The following is a 20,911-nucleotide window of genomic DNA, read 5'->3' as shown; positions in this document are numbered from 1 at the left end:
CATGTCCAATCCAACCGGATCTATAAACACCTTAGTATTCATAAAGCTAAAATAAGAATTTAAGGTTTTATATTTCTATTAGTAAATTTATAAATGTATATTTATATATTGTTTTATTTTACATAATGTAATGATGGATCATAGTAGTAATAATTATAGATGCACAACGGATGAATATGAGAATGAAGTACAATAATTTTTTGAATTTGCAAAGATGAATGTTTGGGATAATAATGACAAATTCTATTGTTTGTGTATTAATGTTTAAATGGTCAAAGACTACACCTAAAGTTATTCGAGAACATGTTCTTTGTGGTGGTTTCTTAAAAAGTTACACAAAATGGACATGACATGATGAATTAATAGACATACCAAATATACATGTGTCTCAAGTAGAAACTTAAGAAGTTGATTTAGAGATGTATAATAAACTAGAGAAAATGATTCGTGATGTAGGACATGATTGTCTTCCAACATGCACATGTGTATGAACATTTTTACAATGATGTAGAAAAACCTTTATATCCAGAATGCCTTAAGTTCACTCGATTGTCGGCGGTATTAAAATTGTTCAATGTGAATGCGAGAAATAGATGAATTGATAAAAACTTCACATAATTACTTGAGTTGTTGACATGCTTCCTGAAGGTAATACATTGTCAACACGTAGTTATGATGTAAAAAAAAAATATTTTGTCTCATGGGTATGAAGTATACAAAATCCAGACATGTCCGAATGATTGTGTGTTGTACAAAAACGAATTTGACAAGTTGCATCAATGTCCACAATGTGGATATCACGATACAAGAAGAAATATGGTGATTTCAAACATAATATTAAGAAGGGTCATCCTATGAAAGTGTTGTGGTATCTTCATGAAGTTCTAAGATTAAACAATTATTCACTAATGTGAATGATGCAAAACTCATTAGATGACACGCAAATGGACGTAAAAAGGATGGTTATTTGAGACATTTGGTAGATAGCTTGCAATGGAAGAAAATTGATTTTATGTTCCTAAATTTCCTCAATATTCCAAGAAACATTAGGTTTTACCTTATTAGAAATGAAATGAATTAAAAAATACGTTTTTGATTATTGTTAAACCTGCTATAAAAAGTATTATTTTCTATTACTAGTTTGTCTTCAACCATCATAAAAAAAATAACACATTTTATAATTATTAAAATATTATTTATCATAAAGAATAATATATTTTATTACAATTAAAACATTATCTTTCATAAAAAGTAATAGTTTATATGATTGATAGATGTAATTTAAACCATAATAAAAAAATAGGGACTATGACATATTTTAATGTGCTTATATGACAAATTTTTTATAACACTTTCTATGACAGTTGTGCAATTGTTATAAAAAGTACAAAATCTTTGATAACTTAGTTAAATACTATTTTAAAATAAGAGAATTAAGTTCACAAAAAGAAGAGAGTTAAGTTCACATTGAAGAGAATAAAAGATTAAAGATCAAGTAAACATAAATAATACTTAAATTTCATTTTTATTTTATTTACCATATATAATATGTTGTAAATTATAAAAGTAAATAGTGTGTTTTGAACATGTAAAACTATAAAATTCATAATAAATTACATTAGTATTTATTTAAAAAAAAACTAATTACACTTATTATTCAACTTTTTTTAAGTCCTACATATATCTTCTAGTTGTTTTAAAAATACTACACCAAACACTTTTTAAATGGATCTTTTAAGTTCTAAAGAAATATTATACTTATATTTTCCATAGAAGAGATCATTGCATGCCATACTAAAAATAGGTGTAAGTGTAATTCGAGTCCATAAACATATACCTTTCCTTTTGAACAAGTAACTCAGTAAAAATCAACAAAAGTCAATAACTTTATTATTATGATCAAAAGTTTGAGGGATTAGAGATTTTCGACATCATTAATTCCAAAATTTGTTAGTTGGCAGCACTTAGATTCCGGAACAAAATTGGTATGCTTTTATTTTCTTAAATAAAATTCTGAAAGGAGAGAACTGATATTAGTATCTACTACTTATTACTTTTAATAATCATAATTTATCATTTGTGATCCATTGGTTTAGCTCCAAATTATTTGGAGTATAATTATGTTTCAATATTTACCACAATCTATACCTCTCTCTCCTTCTAAAAGTACCAATAACAAACAAATAAAAATATGGATTAGTTTAAGGGCTATTTCTTCCTGCACCTCCATAACTTCATTAATACCCCCATTGTCATAAGAAAAAGACAATTTTATCCTTAAAAAATTCATTTCAGATTCTACGGTTCAGAAATGTATTTTTTTTTTCTATTTCATCTCTCATTATATAATCCACCCGTAATAATTTTAAATTATATAATTCAAAATATATATATATATATATTTTAAAAAAAAGTATATTATGATTAAAGAATCCAAAGATATTCCAAAATACGTTAAATTCATTCTAAATTAAATTATAGAATCTGGAAAGTATGTCCAATTCAAAAATATCTTTCAAAATTTTATAATCTATTTTTTTTCCTGATCACTTATTTTAAAATAAAAAATATTAATAGAATTAAAAATATTTTTAGTATTTTAAGAAGTATGGGTACAGAAGTGAGGTGCAAGAAGAAACATAGCCTAGTTTAAGATATTAATTGTCTTCTCCTTTGAAGTTAGGTGAAGGTTAGATGAGAAACTTTTGTTTAAGCCCGTTAGATCTTTTAGAATTTAATCTGACGGTTGGATTTTTGTATTCTTTTTATCTTCCCAAGTTTGAACCTTTTTTGTGTTAAAAAATCCAGCACCTTTTGCCACTACAGTTCTCTGTCAGCTCCTAAACCCAAATGGGAAAAATCTGATTAGGGTAAATTTGACATAAAATTCACCTCTGTGAAGGAGATGCATAAAAAAAAGAGAATTTTGCCCTAAAAATATAAAGATCTGAAGGGTTTGAACCTTAACTCCAGTTATTGAAGACAGGAGAATCTTGACTCCATAACTCCATCATAAATTTATGGAGACAATTTCCTTCACAGGCTCCGTACAATTTACTTGATAAATAAATAAATAAATAATGAAAAGAAATTGAAGAGCATGAGCATGAGCATGTGCATGTGATGAGTATGCACCTGAGGCTGCGCCATCCCCATTTGTCAAAAAATCCTTACCTTCTCTTTTTTTGTCACTGTCTTCTTTACTTCTGAAAACGAATGTGGAGTGTTCTTTTTCTTAATGCTTTAAACCAACACAACCTTCACAACAAAACATTTTTTTCTTCTCTCATCCTTCATGCATAATAATATTATGTTTTATTAACTGTTTCTCAATTATAAACATACTAATTCAACTTTATTAACTGTGGTAAAAAGTATGATATTTTTTAGTAAATGGATATTTTATTTGATGTTATTATCTTGGTTCTTTGCAAAATCATTACAGAAAAGAGCATGTCACTGTGACACTAAGGGACACTAGCTTTAAATGCGAGTTGGTTGAAGGCAGTTTCATTCCATTTCCTCTCAATTCTTACACACTAAGTATTTATGGAATGGAAGAGAAAAAACTCGTTATCTTCATCTTCTTCTGTGCATTACCCAAATCTGTAACACAGAGCAACCATCATTCCAATTTCTGAGATACCCATATGGACTCTGTGCCAAATCAATGCCCTTTGACGGGTTTCTTGGGGAATTTCGTTCAGAAGGTCAAAAGGGTTGGTACCCTCTTCGTTTCTGCCATCATTGGGAACATCTTATCTGCGATCTTGACCTTCTGCTTTGCATTAGGTACACCCCCGTTCTCATTTCACCAAATTCTCGATCTGCTATCATGTTATTGTCTTTGCCATTGCGATTGCTGCAGTGTTGTGTTATGGATGAGTGTTGTCTTTGAGTTTGTTGGCTATTGCAGTTTCTACAGACGTATACATTTTTGTTTTACTCAATTTTGTTCTGTTGTGTGGGGCGAAAAATGAGGACCTGAATGTGGGTTTGTGTTGTATTGTTCTTCAATTTGCGTATGTTTTTACATGTCTTGCTTGTGTCCATTTTACATGCCCGGGTCTTGTGCCTATTTTAAAAATCATCGGAATTCAATAATTTTTTATAATTTTTATTTTGAAATTCGAGATTCCGACAATATTTTGGTGTTGAAAAGGTTTATTGAATTGCTTGTTTTGTTGGCAGTGGGAACTTTGTTGGGGGCCATGACTGGAGCGTTGATAGGCCAAGAGACAGAGAGTGGCTTCATTCGAGGGGCTGCTGTTGGTGCCATATCAGGAGCTGTTTTCTCCATTGAAGTGTTTGAATCTTCCCTTGTTCTTTGGAAATCTGACGAATCTGGAATTGGTTGTGCCTTATACCTGGTGAGTGAGTGACTTGGTTTTCATTTTCAAGGCATTTTTAGTTGCTGATTTCTTTGCTTGGTCCCATGAGATTTGATTGTCATTTTCACTAGCAAGTTGAGCAATCTAATCATCTTTAGTTTTGTAATACAGATTGATGTGTTTGCTAGCCTATTGAGTGGGAGACTAGTGCGTGAAAGAATAGGTCCAGCCATGTTGAGTGCTGTCCAAAGTCAGGTAATTTTTTTCAGTACAATGTACTTGTAAATGTAATGAGAGAAATTTGGATCTTGCTTATGCTTTTCTCCTTCTTTCTCAGATGGGTGCTATTGAGATAACCTTTGATGAGGTTCAAAACCTCTTTGACATTGGTGTGGCCAAAGGCTTACCGAGAGATTCAGTTGAAAAGATCCCAACCATCACAATTACAAGTGACAACAATGTTGATGCTTCTGGGGAGAGAGTTTCATGTTCTGTTTGCCTCCAGGTCTGTATATGATCTTCTGGGCTAAACCACTATTTTAGTCTCTCAAAAGAATAATCTTGCCACATTATAGTCTTTAAAAGTTAAAAAGTTAAAAAGTCCACTCTGTAGTTATTCAATAACTTTAGCTCAAAATTTTAGAAAAAGTTGTCTTAAATGATAACATTAATGCATATTTAAGGACCAAGTTGACACTAAGTAATTAAACTTAAAGACTTATTTGACATCTTAAAGGTTTATGTTGATTTTTGTTTATGGTGGTGGGAAAAAGAGTTGGTAAGGTTGTGCATTTGCAGGACTTTCAGGTTGGGGAGACTGGTAGAAGTTTGCCTCATTGTCATCACATGTTTCACCTACCTTGCATTGATAAGTGGCTGATCAAGCATGCTTCTTGTCCATTATGCAGAAGGGATCTGTGATTTTGTATATGCAAAGTGCAAACCTTAAAAATAGCTAGCTTCTTCAATTTTTTAGATATAAGGGAATTTACTGTTAGGAATGTATAATATGATTATATGTAGCAGTAACTAGGTGCCATTCCTGAGTGGTTTCATTCTAATAATTTGCTAGAGAAAATTTTGACGTAAACCAGCTTCCATTTCTTGTATATGGTGTTGGAATAAGATATTATAACTACAAAAACTTCCCACCCAAGAAAGTTGATATATTAGTGACAATAGTTTTATTAATTTGCAGCTTCAGATATCATTTGTTTAACTCTAAATACGAGCAAATATGTATATTTAAAAATTACTATGATTTTGGTTCAGATAAGTGAAATAGTGTTTTATTAACACGATTATTTAATATATATTTGAAAATTTTGGATTTTTTTTATTTTAAAAAAGATTTTACTTTAAAGTTTTATTTTATCTTTATTAATAGGTGCAGTAAGACCTTTGCTTAAGGGTGACTTTGTAATTTTAAGTAAAATTATGTCAATCTTAGAAAGATAAGTAGTCCATTTAAATATCTTTTATTTAGATCCATTAAAATATTCTTATAAATAAAGATCTAATAAAATGTTATACATAATTTTCCAGCAAAATAGATTGTTGGAGATCCCACGTCGACTAAAGATGAAGATATTTCATTTTATATAAATGGGTGCAGACTTCAACCATATGAACCGGTTTTATGAGGTTAAGTTAGACTTAAAGTTTACTTTCTAATATAGATATATAATTTTTAGAGATATTTTTATCTATAGATAATCACTCTTTAATGAGAATGAGTAATTGATTTTATTTTTTATTAGGATTAAATGTAACTAATACATATATAAACACTTAATTTTAAATTTGTCAAATATTTATTTAAATTACAATTTTCTTCTCTATGTTTAATGTTTGATCTCCTTTTACTTGATTACCTTCATTAGATTCACATTAGAAATACTTTAAACTTATAAAATACCTAATTAAAATTAATGTTAATAATAGCTAAACTTTTTATCTATAATATTGATCGATTATAATGTGCAAGGGATACCTATTATATGAAATCAATTTCAGTCATTTACTTTAAAAAAGTAATATTTGAATAATTTAATAAATTGATGATATGATTAGTATTTACATACATTTTTCTGAAATTCAACCATAATACCTTCATATTTTAGTTTATCACATCCTTGTCTTCTTCCGGCAAGTTATTTAACAACATTTTCAATAATTTAATTTCTTATTTTTTATCTTTATTTCCATCGTTATCTCTTTATATTTTTTATCTTTATCCTTTATCTTTTACCGTTTCTTTTTTAGTGAGATTCAATACTTAGACTTAAAATCTAATGAAATTTATTTAACTATACAGATTAAATAGTAAAATTTACTATCATTAACCTGACATATTTGTATGAGAAATATTGAAATAATAAAAAAGAATAGGAAGGTGGAAGTGGGTTTGAAATGCAAAGGGATGGTTTTATGGCAAGTTGGCGACTGTTTGACTTGGTGTCTCTGGGTGTTAATGTTGAAACACAGAGTGGGAGAAGTCAAAAACGGCTTAACACAAGGAGAAGAATTCTAAGTGCTGAAAATGAAGGGACACATTCTTCCTCCCTAAAATCAACATCATTCTTGCTTCTTATTGTATCCCACATATTATATTAATTCTATCAATAACTTAAATAACTTATGTAATTTAGAAAAAATTAATTCATAGTATATAAGTGAGTGCAAACCTTATCTTACAAGTTAGTTTTGTAAGGTTGAGTTAGGTTTAAAGTTCACTTCTTAATAAGATGATATCAGAGTCATTTTATAGTCTATTATAGTGAGAGTTTGTTGGACTTATTATGTCACTCATTATAGAACCACTATCGGATCACTCGTAAATATTTAGTCTCACGCGCGAGTTAACAATCTCTATGTGAGAGGGTATGTTGAAGATTTCACATCAACTATAAATAAGACCAATTCATAATATATTAGTGGGTGTAAACTTCAGAGTTGATTTTTATAAAATTGAATTAGACTTAAATTCTACTCCTTAAAATTATATTATTTTCTCATCTAATATAAGATGTGATTGATATAAATACTTTAATTCCTCTTGGTAAACTCACTCATTGCTTCAATCCTCCATACATCTACCCATTCTATCTCCATTTCAAGTTTGACATTCATTCTCCTTCTCTTACCGTCTAAATTTATATATGAGGTTCTTTAAGAAGAAGAAAATGGGAGATTTGATACCTATGAATAAACCTTACATGTTATTCATCTTCATTATCTCCCCAAATATGAAATTTTCGACTAACTTCTAATATTATAAATCCAAAGTTTAAGTTGATGAATAAAACTTTTCAAAATGTTTTACTATGACAAATACTATCGTAGCTGATTAAAAAATGACAAATACTATCATAATCCTATTAAATGATCTATTATGATAAAATAATTAGACTTTGATAAAAATATCACCTTTCAATTTTTAAGAAAATTAATATTTTTAAAAATTATTTGTGATAAAAACAAATTTTTTTCTTAATCATTTTTAAGAAACATAATTTCATGATTCATGATTTCCACAAATCATGATTTCTAGGGATGAAAAAGAAATTCTTATATACCAGACGTCTCTTTATTATTCTATCATCTAAGTATTTAATCTAAATATTATTGACATGAAATTCATACTAATTTATGGCTCCTTTTTCAAGTACTCTTTCACTTATATTTTATTGTATCGTAATAATCACACTATAGTATCAAGTCACCTTAAAAGTACACAAAAGTAAATTCTCTTTAGTAATCTAAATCATAAATCAACAATTTATCTTAAATATATTAGCATTTTATCTCAAAAGCACCTTCCACATCCATTTCAAATTGATCGATATTATACTATTTTTTTTATCTTTAACTTTTTAATATTTCTGAATAGAGATAAAAAAAATAACTTTTTTTTCACAAATAAATTGATATACAAATTTAATATGACAAAATAGTAAAACATCGTTCACAAATTTTGAGGATAATTCATGTAATTTTAATAAATTAGAAGGTGTTTTCGTATGTCAATATAGTTCAAGAATCGAGATAAATGACAGTTTATATACTCTCTTCTTTCTCAACTCACCGAAGTGTCTTTTAAGAACAAAATCGTAACGAAGTACTACCTCCAAAGCGAAAGTAATTGACTTTCATGTTTATAAGGAGATCACGTGTTCTTATAATTTGTTTTTTAATGATACATGTTTTCCTTTATAAAAAAATAAAGTTATTTACTAAAAAGCTACAATTATGTATTTCAATAGTTTATTACAAGTATTCAAAAAGTGTAAAATTTAGACTAGTAATAAAAACAAATTTCACATTATAATACATAATTGATGAAATTATAATACATAATTGAAGAAGGCTATAGGAGATATTCTTAAATGCATCATAGAAGGTCTCCTTCATGGGTATCCAAAATGAAGGAAAAAGTTGCATTTGAATAATGTGAAGTAGATGATGGCGAAGGACAGTGTTGGATTTAAAAGATAAAGATAAAGAAAAAGGAAAAAGAAAAAGAAAATGGTAATAAATATGAAGCTTTTAATGGACTGATCTAACTTATAGATGCTGTCAAATTTGTATTGGATCGTCGTATAAAACACAGGCCACGCATTTTATTAGAAACCAAACAAAACGTACCCATCTTCAATCAATTATTATTTTCTAATTTATCCTCAAATTAATTATTCTCCCTAAATTAATATATTTATTCTTATTTTTTATTCTTATTGATATACTTTGGATTTTAATAATTTAGTTATTCCTTGAATTGCCGAGATTAAAATACTAGTACATTTTGGAGCTATATAATAAAAGGCATAGTACTTTATTAAATGAATAGTAATTTATTAACGTATCGGTGAAGTACACGAAAAAAATTGATGATAAAATGTGTAAACAAATTTATTGATCAAATTTTTAAAGTAATAATATTTAAATAAGAAGATATTTAATTAAATCTTTAACATATTTTAAAAACACAGCTTTACAGGAATTTCCCCTAATGATGTTGTCTCCATATAAATTAAAATAGCCATTTTGAATGAGAATAATTTTAGGAATCATTGTTACATATATATATTTAGTCGGCATAGGAATCATTATATATATATATGTATATAAATAATTTTTTATAATTTTTTAATATTTAATATTCCATTCTATATTATATTCTAATATTTTATTTTAAATTAAATATTATTTTTTAAAAACTGACAATATTAAAATAACATGTATCAGAATTATTTATCATAACTCTAAAATACAATCTATTTTGTTAATAAATATTTACTTATTCCAAATTTTAATTATAAGTTTTTTTTTTATATTTAGAATAGATTTATTTACTATCATACCATCGAAATAGATAAGTTTTGGTATATCTTCATTGAAGTAGAAATGTTTTCTCTAAAGTAAAAGAAAGAAGTACCTATCCCCGAAGGTAAAGTTCATGCTTTCTAAATGCAAGGCAAATAGTTAGTATTCGGGCTTGCACTCCGTAGAATCTTCGTCGACTTCGATCTTCATCTATCTATAAATTTCAGGTGCAGTTCCTTTGACAGAGGGAGCCCTAGATGTATTTTGCGAATATTTAAGAAAACACTGATAAAAAATAAAACTATGATAATGACATTGAGTACGCCATTACAATAATTGAGCTAAGAAATAAGCAAAATATAAGGGCCAAAACCAAACACTAAAGGACGTTAGCAAATTGCTAATCAAACAAACTTTACCTGGTCAGACCATGTTGAACTTTACCTGGTCTGATCCCACGTTGCATCTTCATAAAAAATAACAAGCTGCTAAACTCACTTTTGTAGCAAACAATAAGTTATTTGTTCTGCTCTGTGTTGGTAAGTGCTGAAAATGGATGTTTTATGATATGTTCTTCATTATTCATTATTGCACAATGGAAATGCCTTGGCTTATGTGCCGTCCCAAGATATGACCAAGTAAGCCAAATTGAGAGTGCCCTTTAATAAACAAGGACATGCAACAAAATCCTATGTAACATGTTACATGATGGGTCCCACTAGAAGCTAGCAAAAGAAATTTATGTCTCAAAAGTTGTAGTTTTGGTGAGAACATCAATATTAAGGTTGCAAGTTTTGATGTTTGCCTCTGTTTGGTGGAGACTTCACCACCTGAAATAGCACAACCACCATCTTATGTCTGCTCATGAGATGTCGCTGGAGTTTATTGCAGGCATTTTCGCAGCAATGGTAGTGGCCTTACTCTACTGGCTCTTCAGGAGAAAGGTCATTCCATTTCTTAAGCAACGTAAGACTTTGAAAGGTGAGTGAGCTGCATGTGTAAAAACAAATACATAAAAATTCGTACCAAACACAAGTTTCTTACAAATCCAAGTATTTATTTCACCTGAGATGGCACTGAATCTTTGAAGGCCTTTTAATTATTTATGCAGGAAAGGAAGATAAAAGCTTTGAACATGATACAATACCATTAAGGTATTTTGATTTTAAGGAACTGGAGAGAGCAACAGAAAATTTTAGCCAAGATTGCTTGCTGGGTTCTGGTGCATTTGGAAATGTCTACAAAGGAACCTTTGACTTAGAAGGAACACTAGCCATTAAGAGAGCTCGTTCTGAATCATTCTCTAGTGTGGATGAGTTCAGAAATGGTTAGCCTCAATGAAGATAATTCTGTCTGTTTAACTCATGCCAATTCTCATCACAACTCCCTTCATAGTTTTAAATTTGCCATCGAGGTCGCAAATATATTGCACCTTTTTTTGTCTCCAGTCATAATGCAACATCATCTATCTGCAATTCAAAACCATGACTCCACAGAAAAGAAAATTCAATTTCTAATTCTTGACAATTATTTCTTTGTTCATGGCAGAAGTTAGGCTCCTTTCAGCTGTAAGGCACAGGAATCTTATTCGTCTGGTTGGATATTGTGAAGAACCAGGTGACTATGATATGACTGACAAAAATTCCTCTTGATTGTGCAGTAAAAATGGAGTAAAAAAACTGTCATCAGTTGATGTTCTTAACATTGTGATATTAATAGTAAAAGCACATTGATTTGGGAGTTATTCCTACACAATTTTATGCCAACTTGGCCTAATTATTGTTAGAATAATAGTTAGAAAACAAGGATTTCTGAGTTAGTATTAGAAGATGAAGGTGTGAAAGTTAAGGAGCTATCTGTTAATAGAAAAGTCATGTAAGGACTTTGGATTACTTTACTGTTTATAGTGCATTGAATCGTGTAACTTAAGTGTCAAATACAATAAAATGTCTTATATTTTCTCTAGTCTCCTCTCTATCTTTCTAACAATCATGTCTTGGTCAGAACAAGATGGAGCCAAAATACTAGTCTATGAATATGTTCCAAATGGTTCGCTGCTTGAATACATCATGGGTAAGTTTTTTGTTTAAACAGTAGAGTAGTCAAAGCTATTATGTGTTTCCTCAAGGATTTTCTTTCACTTCTAACGTGTTTCTTAACTTGAACATAGTATCGGTAGCATGAACAAAGAAGGCAGATGGAATTAAAACATAGACCAAATTTGATTAAGAGGATTTAAGCCATGAATAGAAAACTCGTTATTAACTTCTGGTTTTTATTCTGAAACCACGAATGCATGTGTAAGAATATTAGCTTTTTGTAGGAAGCAGAATGAGCTTAACTTGGAGGCTAAGAGTTAAAATAGCAATAGGAGCAGCAAGAGGTTTGTCCTTTAAAAATAGTCGTACCATGTTGATTTAACAAGAAAGCCTTTGATTTAAACAGAATTTCTTTGTTGGTACCTTTTTATAGGCATAGCTTATTTGCATGAAGAGGTGAAACCAAGCATAATCCACCGTGACATCAAACCAAGTAACATCCTATTAGGGGAAGGTTTTGAGGCAAAGGTTTCGGATTTTGGGTTAGTAAAATCAGGGCCAACTGGTGATCAGTCACATGTGAGCAGCCAGATTAAAGGGACACCAGGGTACCTTGACCCTGCCTATTGTTCAAGCTTTCATTTGACCAAATTCAGTGACGTTTATAGCTTTGGTGTCATACTTTTGCAACTTGTTTCAGCTAGACCTGTGGTGGATTCCACTAAAAAACAAAGTAATCAACATATCATTGACTGGGTAAGTAGTGCATAATGCCCCCAATCTTCCATTGCAAAGATTCGCTTGTTTTTGTTACTGTTCTATTGTAGCAAATGATAATAAACCAAGATGATCATTATAGTTTATTTACTCATTACAATAGATTGGTACATCATGCAGGCAAGGCCAAGCATAAAGAAGGGCAGTGTTGAAGAAATCATAGATGCAAATCTACTATGTCAAAGTGAGCCATGCAATATGGAAGTTATGCTGAAGATGGGGCAACTTGCTTTAAGATGTGTGGTTGAAGAACCAAAACATCGCCCAACAATGACTCAGGTCTGTCAAGAACTAGAGCAAGCCCTCTACTCAGCTGATAGCTTCAACAGAAATAAACAGTCTTCAAAGGGATTCTTTACACCAATTGGCTTATCCCAGCAATCACCAAAGTCGGAGACTCGGGGATCAGTTGAATCATATGATTGTTCACAGAGCTTTGTTAGTATTGATGGTGTTGGATTTCAGAAATTTCATGTTGATATGGATAGTTTCTCCTTTAAGAGCACAGACTTAAGGTGCCTAGAAAATAATAGTATTAGTATTGACATGGAGAGAATATAATGGTATTAGTTTATACATTGATAACAATTTGAAGAGACTGAGACTTCAACAGAATGAGAAAACTCATCACTCTTTTCCTATATTGGAATTCAGGATTCAAGAGTTATATTATGTCTCATCATTATGTGTCTGTGTATACATTGCCTGTGATGGATAAAGCAATTTCTAGTTGGTCCAATTGGTAAACACAGAGATGTACATTCAAATATCGTTATCAACGTACGTGTACAAGTATGGGTAGAAGATCCAGTTCATAGGTGTGGAAGTAATTGCCCCACAACTGTCTTTTTACTTGTATATATTTGATAGATTTTTTTTCTCTCTCTCTCAGCGTTACCTTACAAGACATTTTGAGAAAAAAAATGTAAGAAATTACAAGAAATAAAAGGGATAATAAACGTCAACTAATTTTGCAACCTTAGACGTTTGTAGAAGTTTAGATATTTTAAATTGTTTATAACAATATTATGTGTTCCTAAAAAATTTGCTAAAAAATTGTTTATAAACTATCTATTTACCATACTAAAGAAAATTTCGAAATCTGTCACTGTTTATAAATACTTCTGTAAAGCTCGAGACATTAAGAGCCAAACTCACCTAAACGTTTATGTACCATAAAACTTAAATTGCGAATATTTATCCATTTACTCGGATCTCTGTAATTAAGATTGATAATAGCTCAAATTATTTTTATATCCATATATTCTTTTACTTCTCATTCGTAGTATCATACAACGTATTCTTCACCTCAAATTCAAGTCAAGATTAATGCAATTAAAAAATATCACAATAAGAAACATTGTAATGTATGAAAAATAAAGATACGCAAACATTAAATTGTAAGAACACTTGATACTTCAATATAAAATTGCAAAGATAGCATAGCCATCCCTTGCGTACCTACAACTAATCCAAAATTCATATTCACCGTCCTTTTTGTATCAACCATAACCTAAAAGAAATAAGGACAACAAGCAATATGAACTTCGGATACTTATTTAGTTTTGCTATTGAGTGCGATAAACTAACTATGCATTCAAAGGAGTGCACGAACAACTTACAGAAATCACTCCCCATTGGATGAGAAAAATATGAGATGCAACATGATTGCCTCTTAATGATCAAATATTGAAGGTTACCTTTGGCTTTGGTACTCTACTTCCATGATGCTTTACTCACGCAAGCTACATACCCCAAGTCACTTGTTACATTGTACCAAATGAGCGAAAGTTTTTTCAATCTCTGTTAAATTGGATATACAATCTGGTGGTCACCAGAGCTCAATGTCTGCTAAGGATACAACACTACATACAAGCATAACAGCTCATACAGCCAGCTTCATCAACCTGAACTAAGTTTCCATCGGAGCAGCACAGGGAGCCAAAGTTCTAGAAGGAAGGGGAACACCACCTCCTCTCACCGATAAAGGAGGACCTCTTACTGAGCTTGCTCTGCTGACAAGATTGGAGTCAAGAAATACAACTACAACGGTGATGTCATCATGGAAATGCCTGCGGACACCACGATCAATTTTCTTCAAATCAGAGTACCTCATCTCTCTCTTTTTTGCTGCTTCCTGCAAAGCAGTTTTGATGAGCCTTCGAGCAATTCCCTGCAAGACATAAAGCATGTAATGCCAGCATCGATCTTTCACTCTTTGGTGCTACTATTAAGTGTTTAATCTCTTAAGATATCCTTTTTCATTCAAAATTGTGCATTGTAAGCAATTTAAGTCGCAGCTTTTGCATATATACAAAATACATCCTATCAATTTTAACATCCAAGACTGCAACCAGTAGCATTTACATGAGAGCAAGTTAGTATGATCGTAATCTAAAAGAAAACAGTAATGACATAATAGTGCATGGAAACCATGGTAAAAAAATCAAGCACTAAATGCTCCAACAGAGTACATGAATCAACCATTTGAAATTTAATGAAATAATTAGGGGCATTTAAGTTATGACTGGACAAAACCACAGTAACTAAGGAATGAAAAACATAAAATAGAAACAACCATATTGTACATTTATCTTACATTGTGTGGGTTGTTTTGAACTATATCAACGGCATCTTGATTGCTAAGGTGTTCCCAAAGACCATCAGAAGCAAATATGAGAAATTGATCATGCTGTTGAAGTTCATGAACAGAAATTGATGGGTCGGAGCTCAAAATTGGCCTCTTAAAACCATCCCGTACGCGAAACTTGGCATACAATGGTTCCTTGTTGAATTCAGCCTTTTTTAGGTATATATCACCAATGGATCTTGAAATCTGCCACATAAAAATTTCATAACTAAGTTGTATTACACAGGAAAAGTTTATGGTTATGTTTGGTGTAAGCTCTTCTGCTTAAAGAAGAAATTGGGCGAACACATTTTCTAGAAATCTCTTAAAAGATTAAGTAGCTTAATTTTATAAAGGAAAAGGAAAACAAGTAGCATTTTAAGCAGCTTTGATGTAACCTGTTTGTACACTGCAGGGAATTCCCCTTAAATAGGGAGCATTTTCCTCTGCTTATTTATTGTAAAGGTTTCAAATGTTGAGAGTTTTTTCCTAAAAGAAAAAAAAATGCTTTTGAAACGTTCACCTCTTGCTATATTTTTGTTATTTCACTCCAGTATGATTCTAGAATTCTAGCAATAACTACATTCTCCACAACTTTATGCAATGAGATCATTCTGTTAACAGATATTTCCAATGTGTTCCTAGGTCAGACTTGTGTTCATTCAAGACTAGTGGTCAAGCATTTGATGGATCACCACCAATGAGAATAAATTCCTTGACTTAGTTTAGTTTTTTCTTTGTTGTAGTACGTGTTGGTTTGATGATGATCAATCATGTTCAGTCATAAACTGCCCATGATAGAACTTTTAATTGGAAGAGTGGTCACAGTTTCATAACACCTAAATGGAACCAGGCACATGTCTGTCATAATATATTAATCTGTTCTTTACCATTTCGAAAAGCTAAGAAGATTCATTTAATTAATTCAATCGAGAGTTTTAATCGATTAAATCAAGTACTCTGTTTTTCAAGGAATTGGATTGTTTTATGTTGCACTCAATCAATTCAATCACAAGCAATATCTCATTTTGTTTCAATCGTTTAAACTTAATATCAATTCATTAAATTGTCCTTGTTGAAAACCTAGAGTTGGAGTCAAATAATTTATCTACTAATCTTTGAAAAAAAATCAAATGAAACAGAGAAATAATGAATTAAATCAGAAAAATAGTTGATTAGTCTTTGAAATAATCTTATCTCCCTTTTAAGATATTACTTCATTTTCAGACAGTTTTTTTCAAGAATACTCAGCAAAACTTGAGAGATCAAAAGTTTCGTTTTCAGAATCAACAAGTGAGAAATCACTGTGTAGCTAAGTCTCATCAGTTATAAATTCAAGAAATTAGCCGATACTGTTCTTAAATTTTTGTTTTTATCTTTTAAGGTTTTGTAATTCTCAAGATAGGGTGTCTTAAGGTTCTTGTAGCAAGCTTCTACAAGAAGGGTTTATCACGTCATCTTGAAGATCTCAAGAGATTTGGATGTCATTGTTTCTTTTTGTAAACATTGAAAATTAGTGTCATCTCAATCTTGTTGGATTGGGAAACTGGTAGTAGCTCTAAGTGGTAGAGAGTGAACTAGTGTATATTCTTATTTTTCTCCTCTCACGTCTTGAATTTACTCCAACCAAAGGAATTGAAAATTCATTCGTTGCATAATTACATATTAGATAGGAGAGCTGATGAAGGCTACTAGATCTTAATAGGCATAGTTTCTTTTTTTGAAAGAAAAGGTTTAGGTTTATAATAATTTGCAAAAGGGGTTAAAATCATGTTTCAAATCGATATATGAACAAAAGAATCTTTACAATCCCCCCAATACTGTAAGGTCGCACTGTTTTAATAAATTGTAAAGGGGATTGATTGTTCTTCTGAGCTCTTTTTTGTTTTCTTGATATTTTGTTTGAAGCTTTTGGAGGATTCTTGCTCTCCTGCTTTGCTCCCTTTCCTTTCTTAATGCATCCATCTCACTAAAACTATAAGGCTTAGATGCGAAAATAGACAGAATATGCCTGATTGATAATTGTATGATGTGACATACAAGATACAAAACCTAACTGTATTCATAGTTCATACTACCAACATGAATCGAGTCCAGTAAAATAGGTATCAGAACACTGTTAAAGAAATTCTGGAGAGGTGATACACAAAAATGAGCATGGTTAGAAAGGTAGCTAAAATGACAACCAAAAAAGCTGCTGGGATGTTGCATGTGGCCTTAAACTAGAACGAAGAGACAACCATTTAGCCCAGAAAGCAATAATACCAGATTTCTCTAAAGTCACTAAATAAAAAGGTACTTACAGCTTCAACCAGCTAGAATAAATAACCTCAAATTAGAATTTAGTAGACCCAAAAACCAACTTAAACATGTCTGAAAAGTGGAAAACAGATTTAGGCTAGAGAAAATACAATAACTACACAACTGCAAAACTAAACATTAGACCAAATTCAGCACCCAAATAAGCTCTAAATTGCGCTAATAGATGGGGGTGGAACAGAAGGCTAAAGTGATGCATAAGCATAACCAGAGTCAAAAGGCCAAAAATAAATAAATTCAAGTAACTGAACAAAGAAACCGTGAAAGGAGTTTCAAATGTTGGATACACAGCAGGCAGCAGCAGAATAGTGATGATATTAGGTCAAGGAGGATGGTATAACTCTAACACCAAGTTGAAATTACATGCGATTCGTTTGATGGAAAAGAAGAGACAAAAATAACATATCTAATTGATATTCATATGATATGATATATTAGATAGGTCAGTGGTCCCTCTCTTGCCTTATCTTATCCAACAACCATTATTGAATTTTTTTTAAATCTAGCAGAATTCTATCAAATTTTGAAGACTTTTTAAAGTTTTGTAGCCTTAGTTTACTAGGGGGAAAATCAACAATTCCTATATATATATATATATATATTAATAGTGTAAGTCAAGTGTAAGTGTAGCACAAACCCTGCCAAGAACTTACTAATATAACAAAAATCAGTAACAATAATAATCTTAAAATTGTAATATAATATATATAAAAGATCACAGGCAATATTTCTACCAAAAGAAGATCATAGGTGATGCTTTCATTTCTTAACTACTGTAATAGTATGACAATTCTTCATACCAGTAAATGGGCTGCACATGGCTACAGTATAAACTATGATTAAAACAGAGCATATTACTAAAATCTCATATAGTTGGTTAAAATTCCAAGAAAATTTTTAGTCCTTGAAAAAAAGTAAAAAAAAAAATAACCTACTCGTACCTCTAATGATGTTTGTACATATTTATAAATAATTTAATATCCTAACTAATCTGGTAAAAATAGATTCTTTCACATAGAGGGTAACTAGATTATTAGCGCTTATATCTCAATAAAAATTATTTAACTAATGAAAGGAGATGTTTATACCCAAAGATTAAAGTCTATTTTTCCAATTATTACATGGTTCGGGATTTTGCCTTTAGGCAAATCACTTTTTCAATCTCATCAGTAAATTAAAAAACCATTTTAACAAAAAGAAAAATTATTTAAAATGTTTTTAAAACAGAAATAAATAAATAAATAAAATGAGACCTTAACTCATGCACAGGACAGCAAAGCCTATGCAAAAATGACCAACTATGAAGAGTCAGTCTACATATTGCCTAGTCCAATAACTTTCAAAGAGTCATCATAATCACAGATGACACGATTTAGATATGCATATATCTAAAAATGTACAGGAAAAATGCAATGTATTGATAAATCACATCAAGTTTTTAATAGATTGCAGATAATAAATTAAATTTTCCATTTCAAAAACAAAAGGATGGAAGAATTTGGGAAAGATGTGGATTACCTTCTTTTTAAAAAATAAAATAAAAACTAATCACCAAGATTCACATGTAAAACTTACCTGTATCAGACCCTTCACTCGCCATACATTGTGCTTTAAAACTACGATTTTTGAGTCATCAGGATGCAAAGAATGCATCTCCTGTCTCACAGATTCTATGCCGACATTATGCTCAGCCGAAAGCTGGATGGCCAAAACTTCCCCAGTCGCTCTGACAACCCGCCCAAGCACAGCACGGGAATCACCAAGGTTAGCAATATAGAGGATACCACCACAAATCACACCAACCAAACAACAAGATCCCACCGCAGCAATTTGGGGATTCATAGGCCACTGTTTAGTAACCACTGACAAAAAGCCTTCCTCTGTGGCTTGATACGCCTTCCGAATAACCTCCACTGACATGGACTTCTGCTCGGACGCAAATCCTTAAATAATATATGCACAGGTCAATACAAATGTTCACAAGCAAGAATGAATAATGAGTTGAACTGAAAGGACAAAACTTATATACACTTTTACTGTTCTCCTATCAAAATTAGATTTTCACCTCCGTAATTTGCATAATCCTTTTAGTGAAAACCTTTATTACGCAGATTATCAAGGTGAACCTCTAATTCTATTTGGAGAAGAACACGAACACCACCAATGGAACTTTATCTAAGTTTTGTCCAAACTGAAATTCATAGATGCTCCAAGAGCAAGCCAATACTCTTGCTCCATGCTATTGAAAATGTAGAACATCCATTTATGGGGCCATCACCACTTTAACTACATTCTAACTGCTATACCCAACAACCCGATGCAATACACATTCAACGGCGTGGAGCACCTGTGAATCTCACTAAAAAATGGAGAGTGACCATAAAACTAAAAAGTCATTACGTTTAAGATGTTGGAAGAGATGATCACAAACGTAGCGTGACGTCTCAGGTCCACCGTGGCCATCATACACTCCAACAAAGGTACCATAAGGACCATTCTCAAGCAAGCTAAGAGGACCAGACTCAATCTGGCTCTGATCCTCAAGCAAGTTGTTGGCCTGAACAACAGCCATTGAGTATTCACCAAACAAGTGCTGCCCGGCATCCTTGTACCACAGCAGCCCTTCCTTCCGCCCCGTAACCTCGGAACCCTTGCCGTCGGAGGATCTTCGCCGCCAGCAGGCAGTCAGAAAGTCCATCAACCTTGATAGCATCCCTCATTTCACCCCAAAACAACCTCCAATTCCTTCACATCCACAAACGGATGCTCCACCCCCACCCCCCTCACACCCTGCCTCACCTATCTTATATAACTAAAATTAAAAATAAATAAAAAACAATAATAATATCTCTATGCTACGGTCACCAATCAATTTCAAACTCAAACATCAAAATTCGAGAAATTGAACGGTGAATTTCATAAGAACCCCCTGGAAACACAAATAGAAGAAACATTAGTCAGCATAAACAACAAAGAAGTGAATAAATACATAAATAAGAAAAGAACAGCAGAGAGTTGTTGGAAAGAACAGTACTAGGTTACAGAGGAAACAGAAGAAGGGTTATGTGACGCAAGAACGTTAGATCTGGAGATCGAAGAAAGGGAAGTGTGTGGTGATAGGGTTTGGTTGAGGGTGGTGATGGTGTAGAAGAGAGGATAGGGAAAGGAGAAAGGAGAAAGGGAAAAAAGGGTTTAATGATGAGTGATCGGTGGTGGGAGTGAGTGAATGATGAACTCAACACACTTTCCTTTTCTTTCTTCTATTATCTCTTTCTATGCTCTTTCTCCACCCAACAAAAAGGCTAATCTACACCAACTAACTCTCCCTGAATTTTGTGAATATTACACACCCGTCAATTTCTCCCATTGCCAATTACTTCTGCTTTTTCTTTAAGCCAAATACCTTATACTCACTTTTACCATTTTTCAAACCAAATATTTTAAACCACGTCCCCAAAAAATCTTATAAATTACTATAAACTTTTCTTTAC

At 31.6% G+C, this 20,911-nt stretch overlaps 3 protein-coding genes across 4 annotated transcripts; 2 read left to right on the top strand and 1 right to left on the bottom strand.

Annotated features, from left to right (window-relative positions):
- The first annotated feature begins 3,193 nt into the window (after positions 1-3,193).
- On the top strand, positions 3,194-5,534 carry LOC137808504 (NEP1-interacting protein 2-like). Of its 2 annotated transcripts, none has more exons than XM_068609647.1 (5): positions 3,194-3,792; positions 4,192-4,370; positions 4,503-4,586; positions 4,669-4,836; positions 5,139-5,534. In XM_068609647.1, exons 1-5 carry the CDS (start codon positions 3,651-3,653, stop codon positions 5,250-5,252), a joined length of 687 nt encoding a protein of 228 aa, XP_068465748.1. In that variant the 5' UTR covers positions 3,194-3,650; the 3' UTR covers positions 5,253-5,534. The 2 variants fall into 2 exon arrangements, with proteins under 2 accessions (XP_068465748.1, XP_068465747.1); XM_068609646.1 differs by having other exon boundaries at positions 5,130-5,534.
- Positions 5,535-10,349: 4,815 nt separating this feature from the next.
- On the top strand, positions 10,350-13,121 carry LOC137808506 (probable serine/threonine-protein kinase PBL7). Its single transcript, XM_068609650.1, has 7 exons — positions 10,350-10,637; positions 10,768-10,983; positions 11,205-11,273; positions 11,661-11,729; positions 11,980-12,039; positions 12,129-12,451; positions 12,593-13,121. Exons 1-7 carry the CDS (start codon positions 10,511-10,513, stop codon positions 13,031-13,033), a joined length of 1,305 nt encoding a protein of 434 aa, XP_068465751.1. The 5' UTR covers positions 10,350-10,510; the 3' UTR covers positions 13,034-13,121.
- A 969-nt stretch (positions 13,122-14,090) lies between these two features.
- On the bottom strand, positions 14,091-20,832 carry LOC137808507 (probable protein phosphatase 2C 46). Its single transcript, XM_068609651.1, has 5 exons — positions 20,455-20,832; positions 19,821-20,349; positions 18,996-19,363; positions 15,072-15,308; positions 14,091-14,645 (listed from the first exon to the last, which is right to left on the bottom strand). Exons 2-5 carry the CDS (start codon positions 20,131-20,133, stop codon positions 14,385-14,387), a joined length of 1,179 nt encoding a protein of 392 aa, XP_068465752.1. The 5' UTR covers positions 20,134-20,349; positions 20,455-20,832; the 3' UTR covers positions 14,091-14,384.
- Between the last annotated feature and the right edge of the window lie 79 nt (positions 20,833-20,911).

Source organism: Phaseolus vulgaris, chromosome 3 (assembly GCF_000499845.2).
Source record: "Phaseolus vulgaris cultivar G19833 chromosome 3, P. vulgaris v2.0, whole genome shotgun sequence".
NCBI lineage: Eukaryota > Viridiplantae > Streptophyta > Magnoliopsida > Fabales > Fabaceae > Phaseolus > Phaseolus vulgaris.
This window is presented reverse-complemented; position numbering and strand designations above follow the sequence as displayed.

Excerpts from the sequence above, each read along its gene's own strand:
- LOC137808504 (XM_068609646.1), top strand. The coding sequence starts at position 3,651 with ATGGACTCTGTGCCAAATCAATGCCCTTTGACGGGTTTCTTGGGGAAT. Across the intron at positions 4,587-4,668 it reads TGAGTGCTGTCCAAAGTCAG|ATGGGTGCTATTGAGATAAC; the intron begins GTAATTTTTTTC and ends CTTCTTTCTCAG. Across the intron at positions 4,837-5,129 it reads CATGTTCTGTTTGCCTCCAG|GACTTTCAGGTTGGGGAGAC; the intron begins GTCTGTATATGA and ends GTGCATTTGCAG.
- LOC137808507 (XM_068609651.1), bottom strand. The coding sequence starts at position 20,133 with ATGCTATCAAGGTTGATGGACTTTCTGACTGCCTGCTGGCGGCGAAGA. Across the intron at positions 15,309-18,995 it reads GAGTGAAGGGTCTGATACAG|ATTTCAAGATCCATTGGTGA; the intron begins GTAAGTTTTACA and ends TTTATGTGGCAG. Across the intron at positions 14,646-15,071 it reads TTCAAAACAACCCACACAAT|GGAATTGCTCGAAGGCTCAT; the intron begins GTAAGATAAATG and ends TATGTCTTGCAG.
- LOC137808506 (XM_068609650.1), top strand. The coding sequence starts at position 10,511 with ATGTCTGCTCATGAGATGTCGCTGGAGTTTATTGCAGGCATTTTCGCA. Across the intron at positions 10,638-10,767 it reads GCAACGTAAGACTTTGAAAG|GAAAGGAAGATAAAAGCTTT; the intron begins GTGAGTGAGCTG and ends TTATTTATGCAG. Across the intron at positions 10,984-11,204 it reads TGTGGATGAGTTCAGAAATG|AAGTTAGGCTCCTTTCAGCT; the intron begins GTTAGCCTCAAT and ends TGTTCATGGCAG.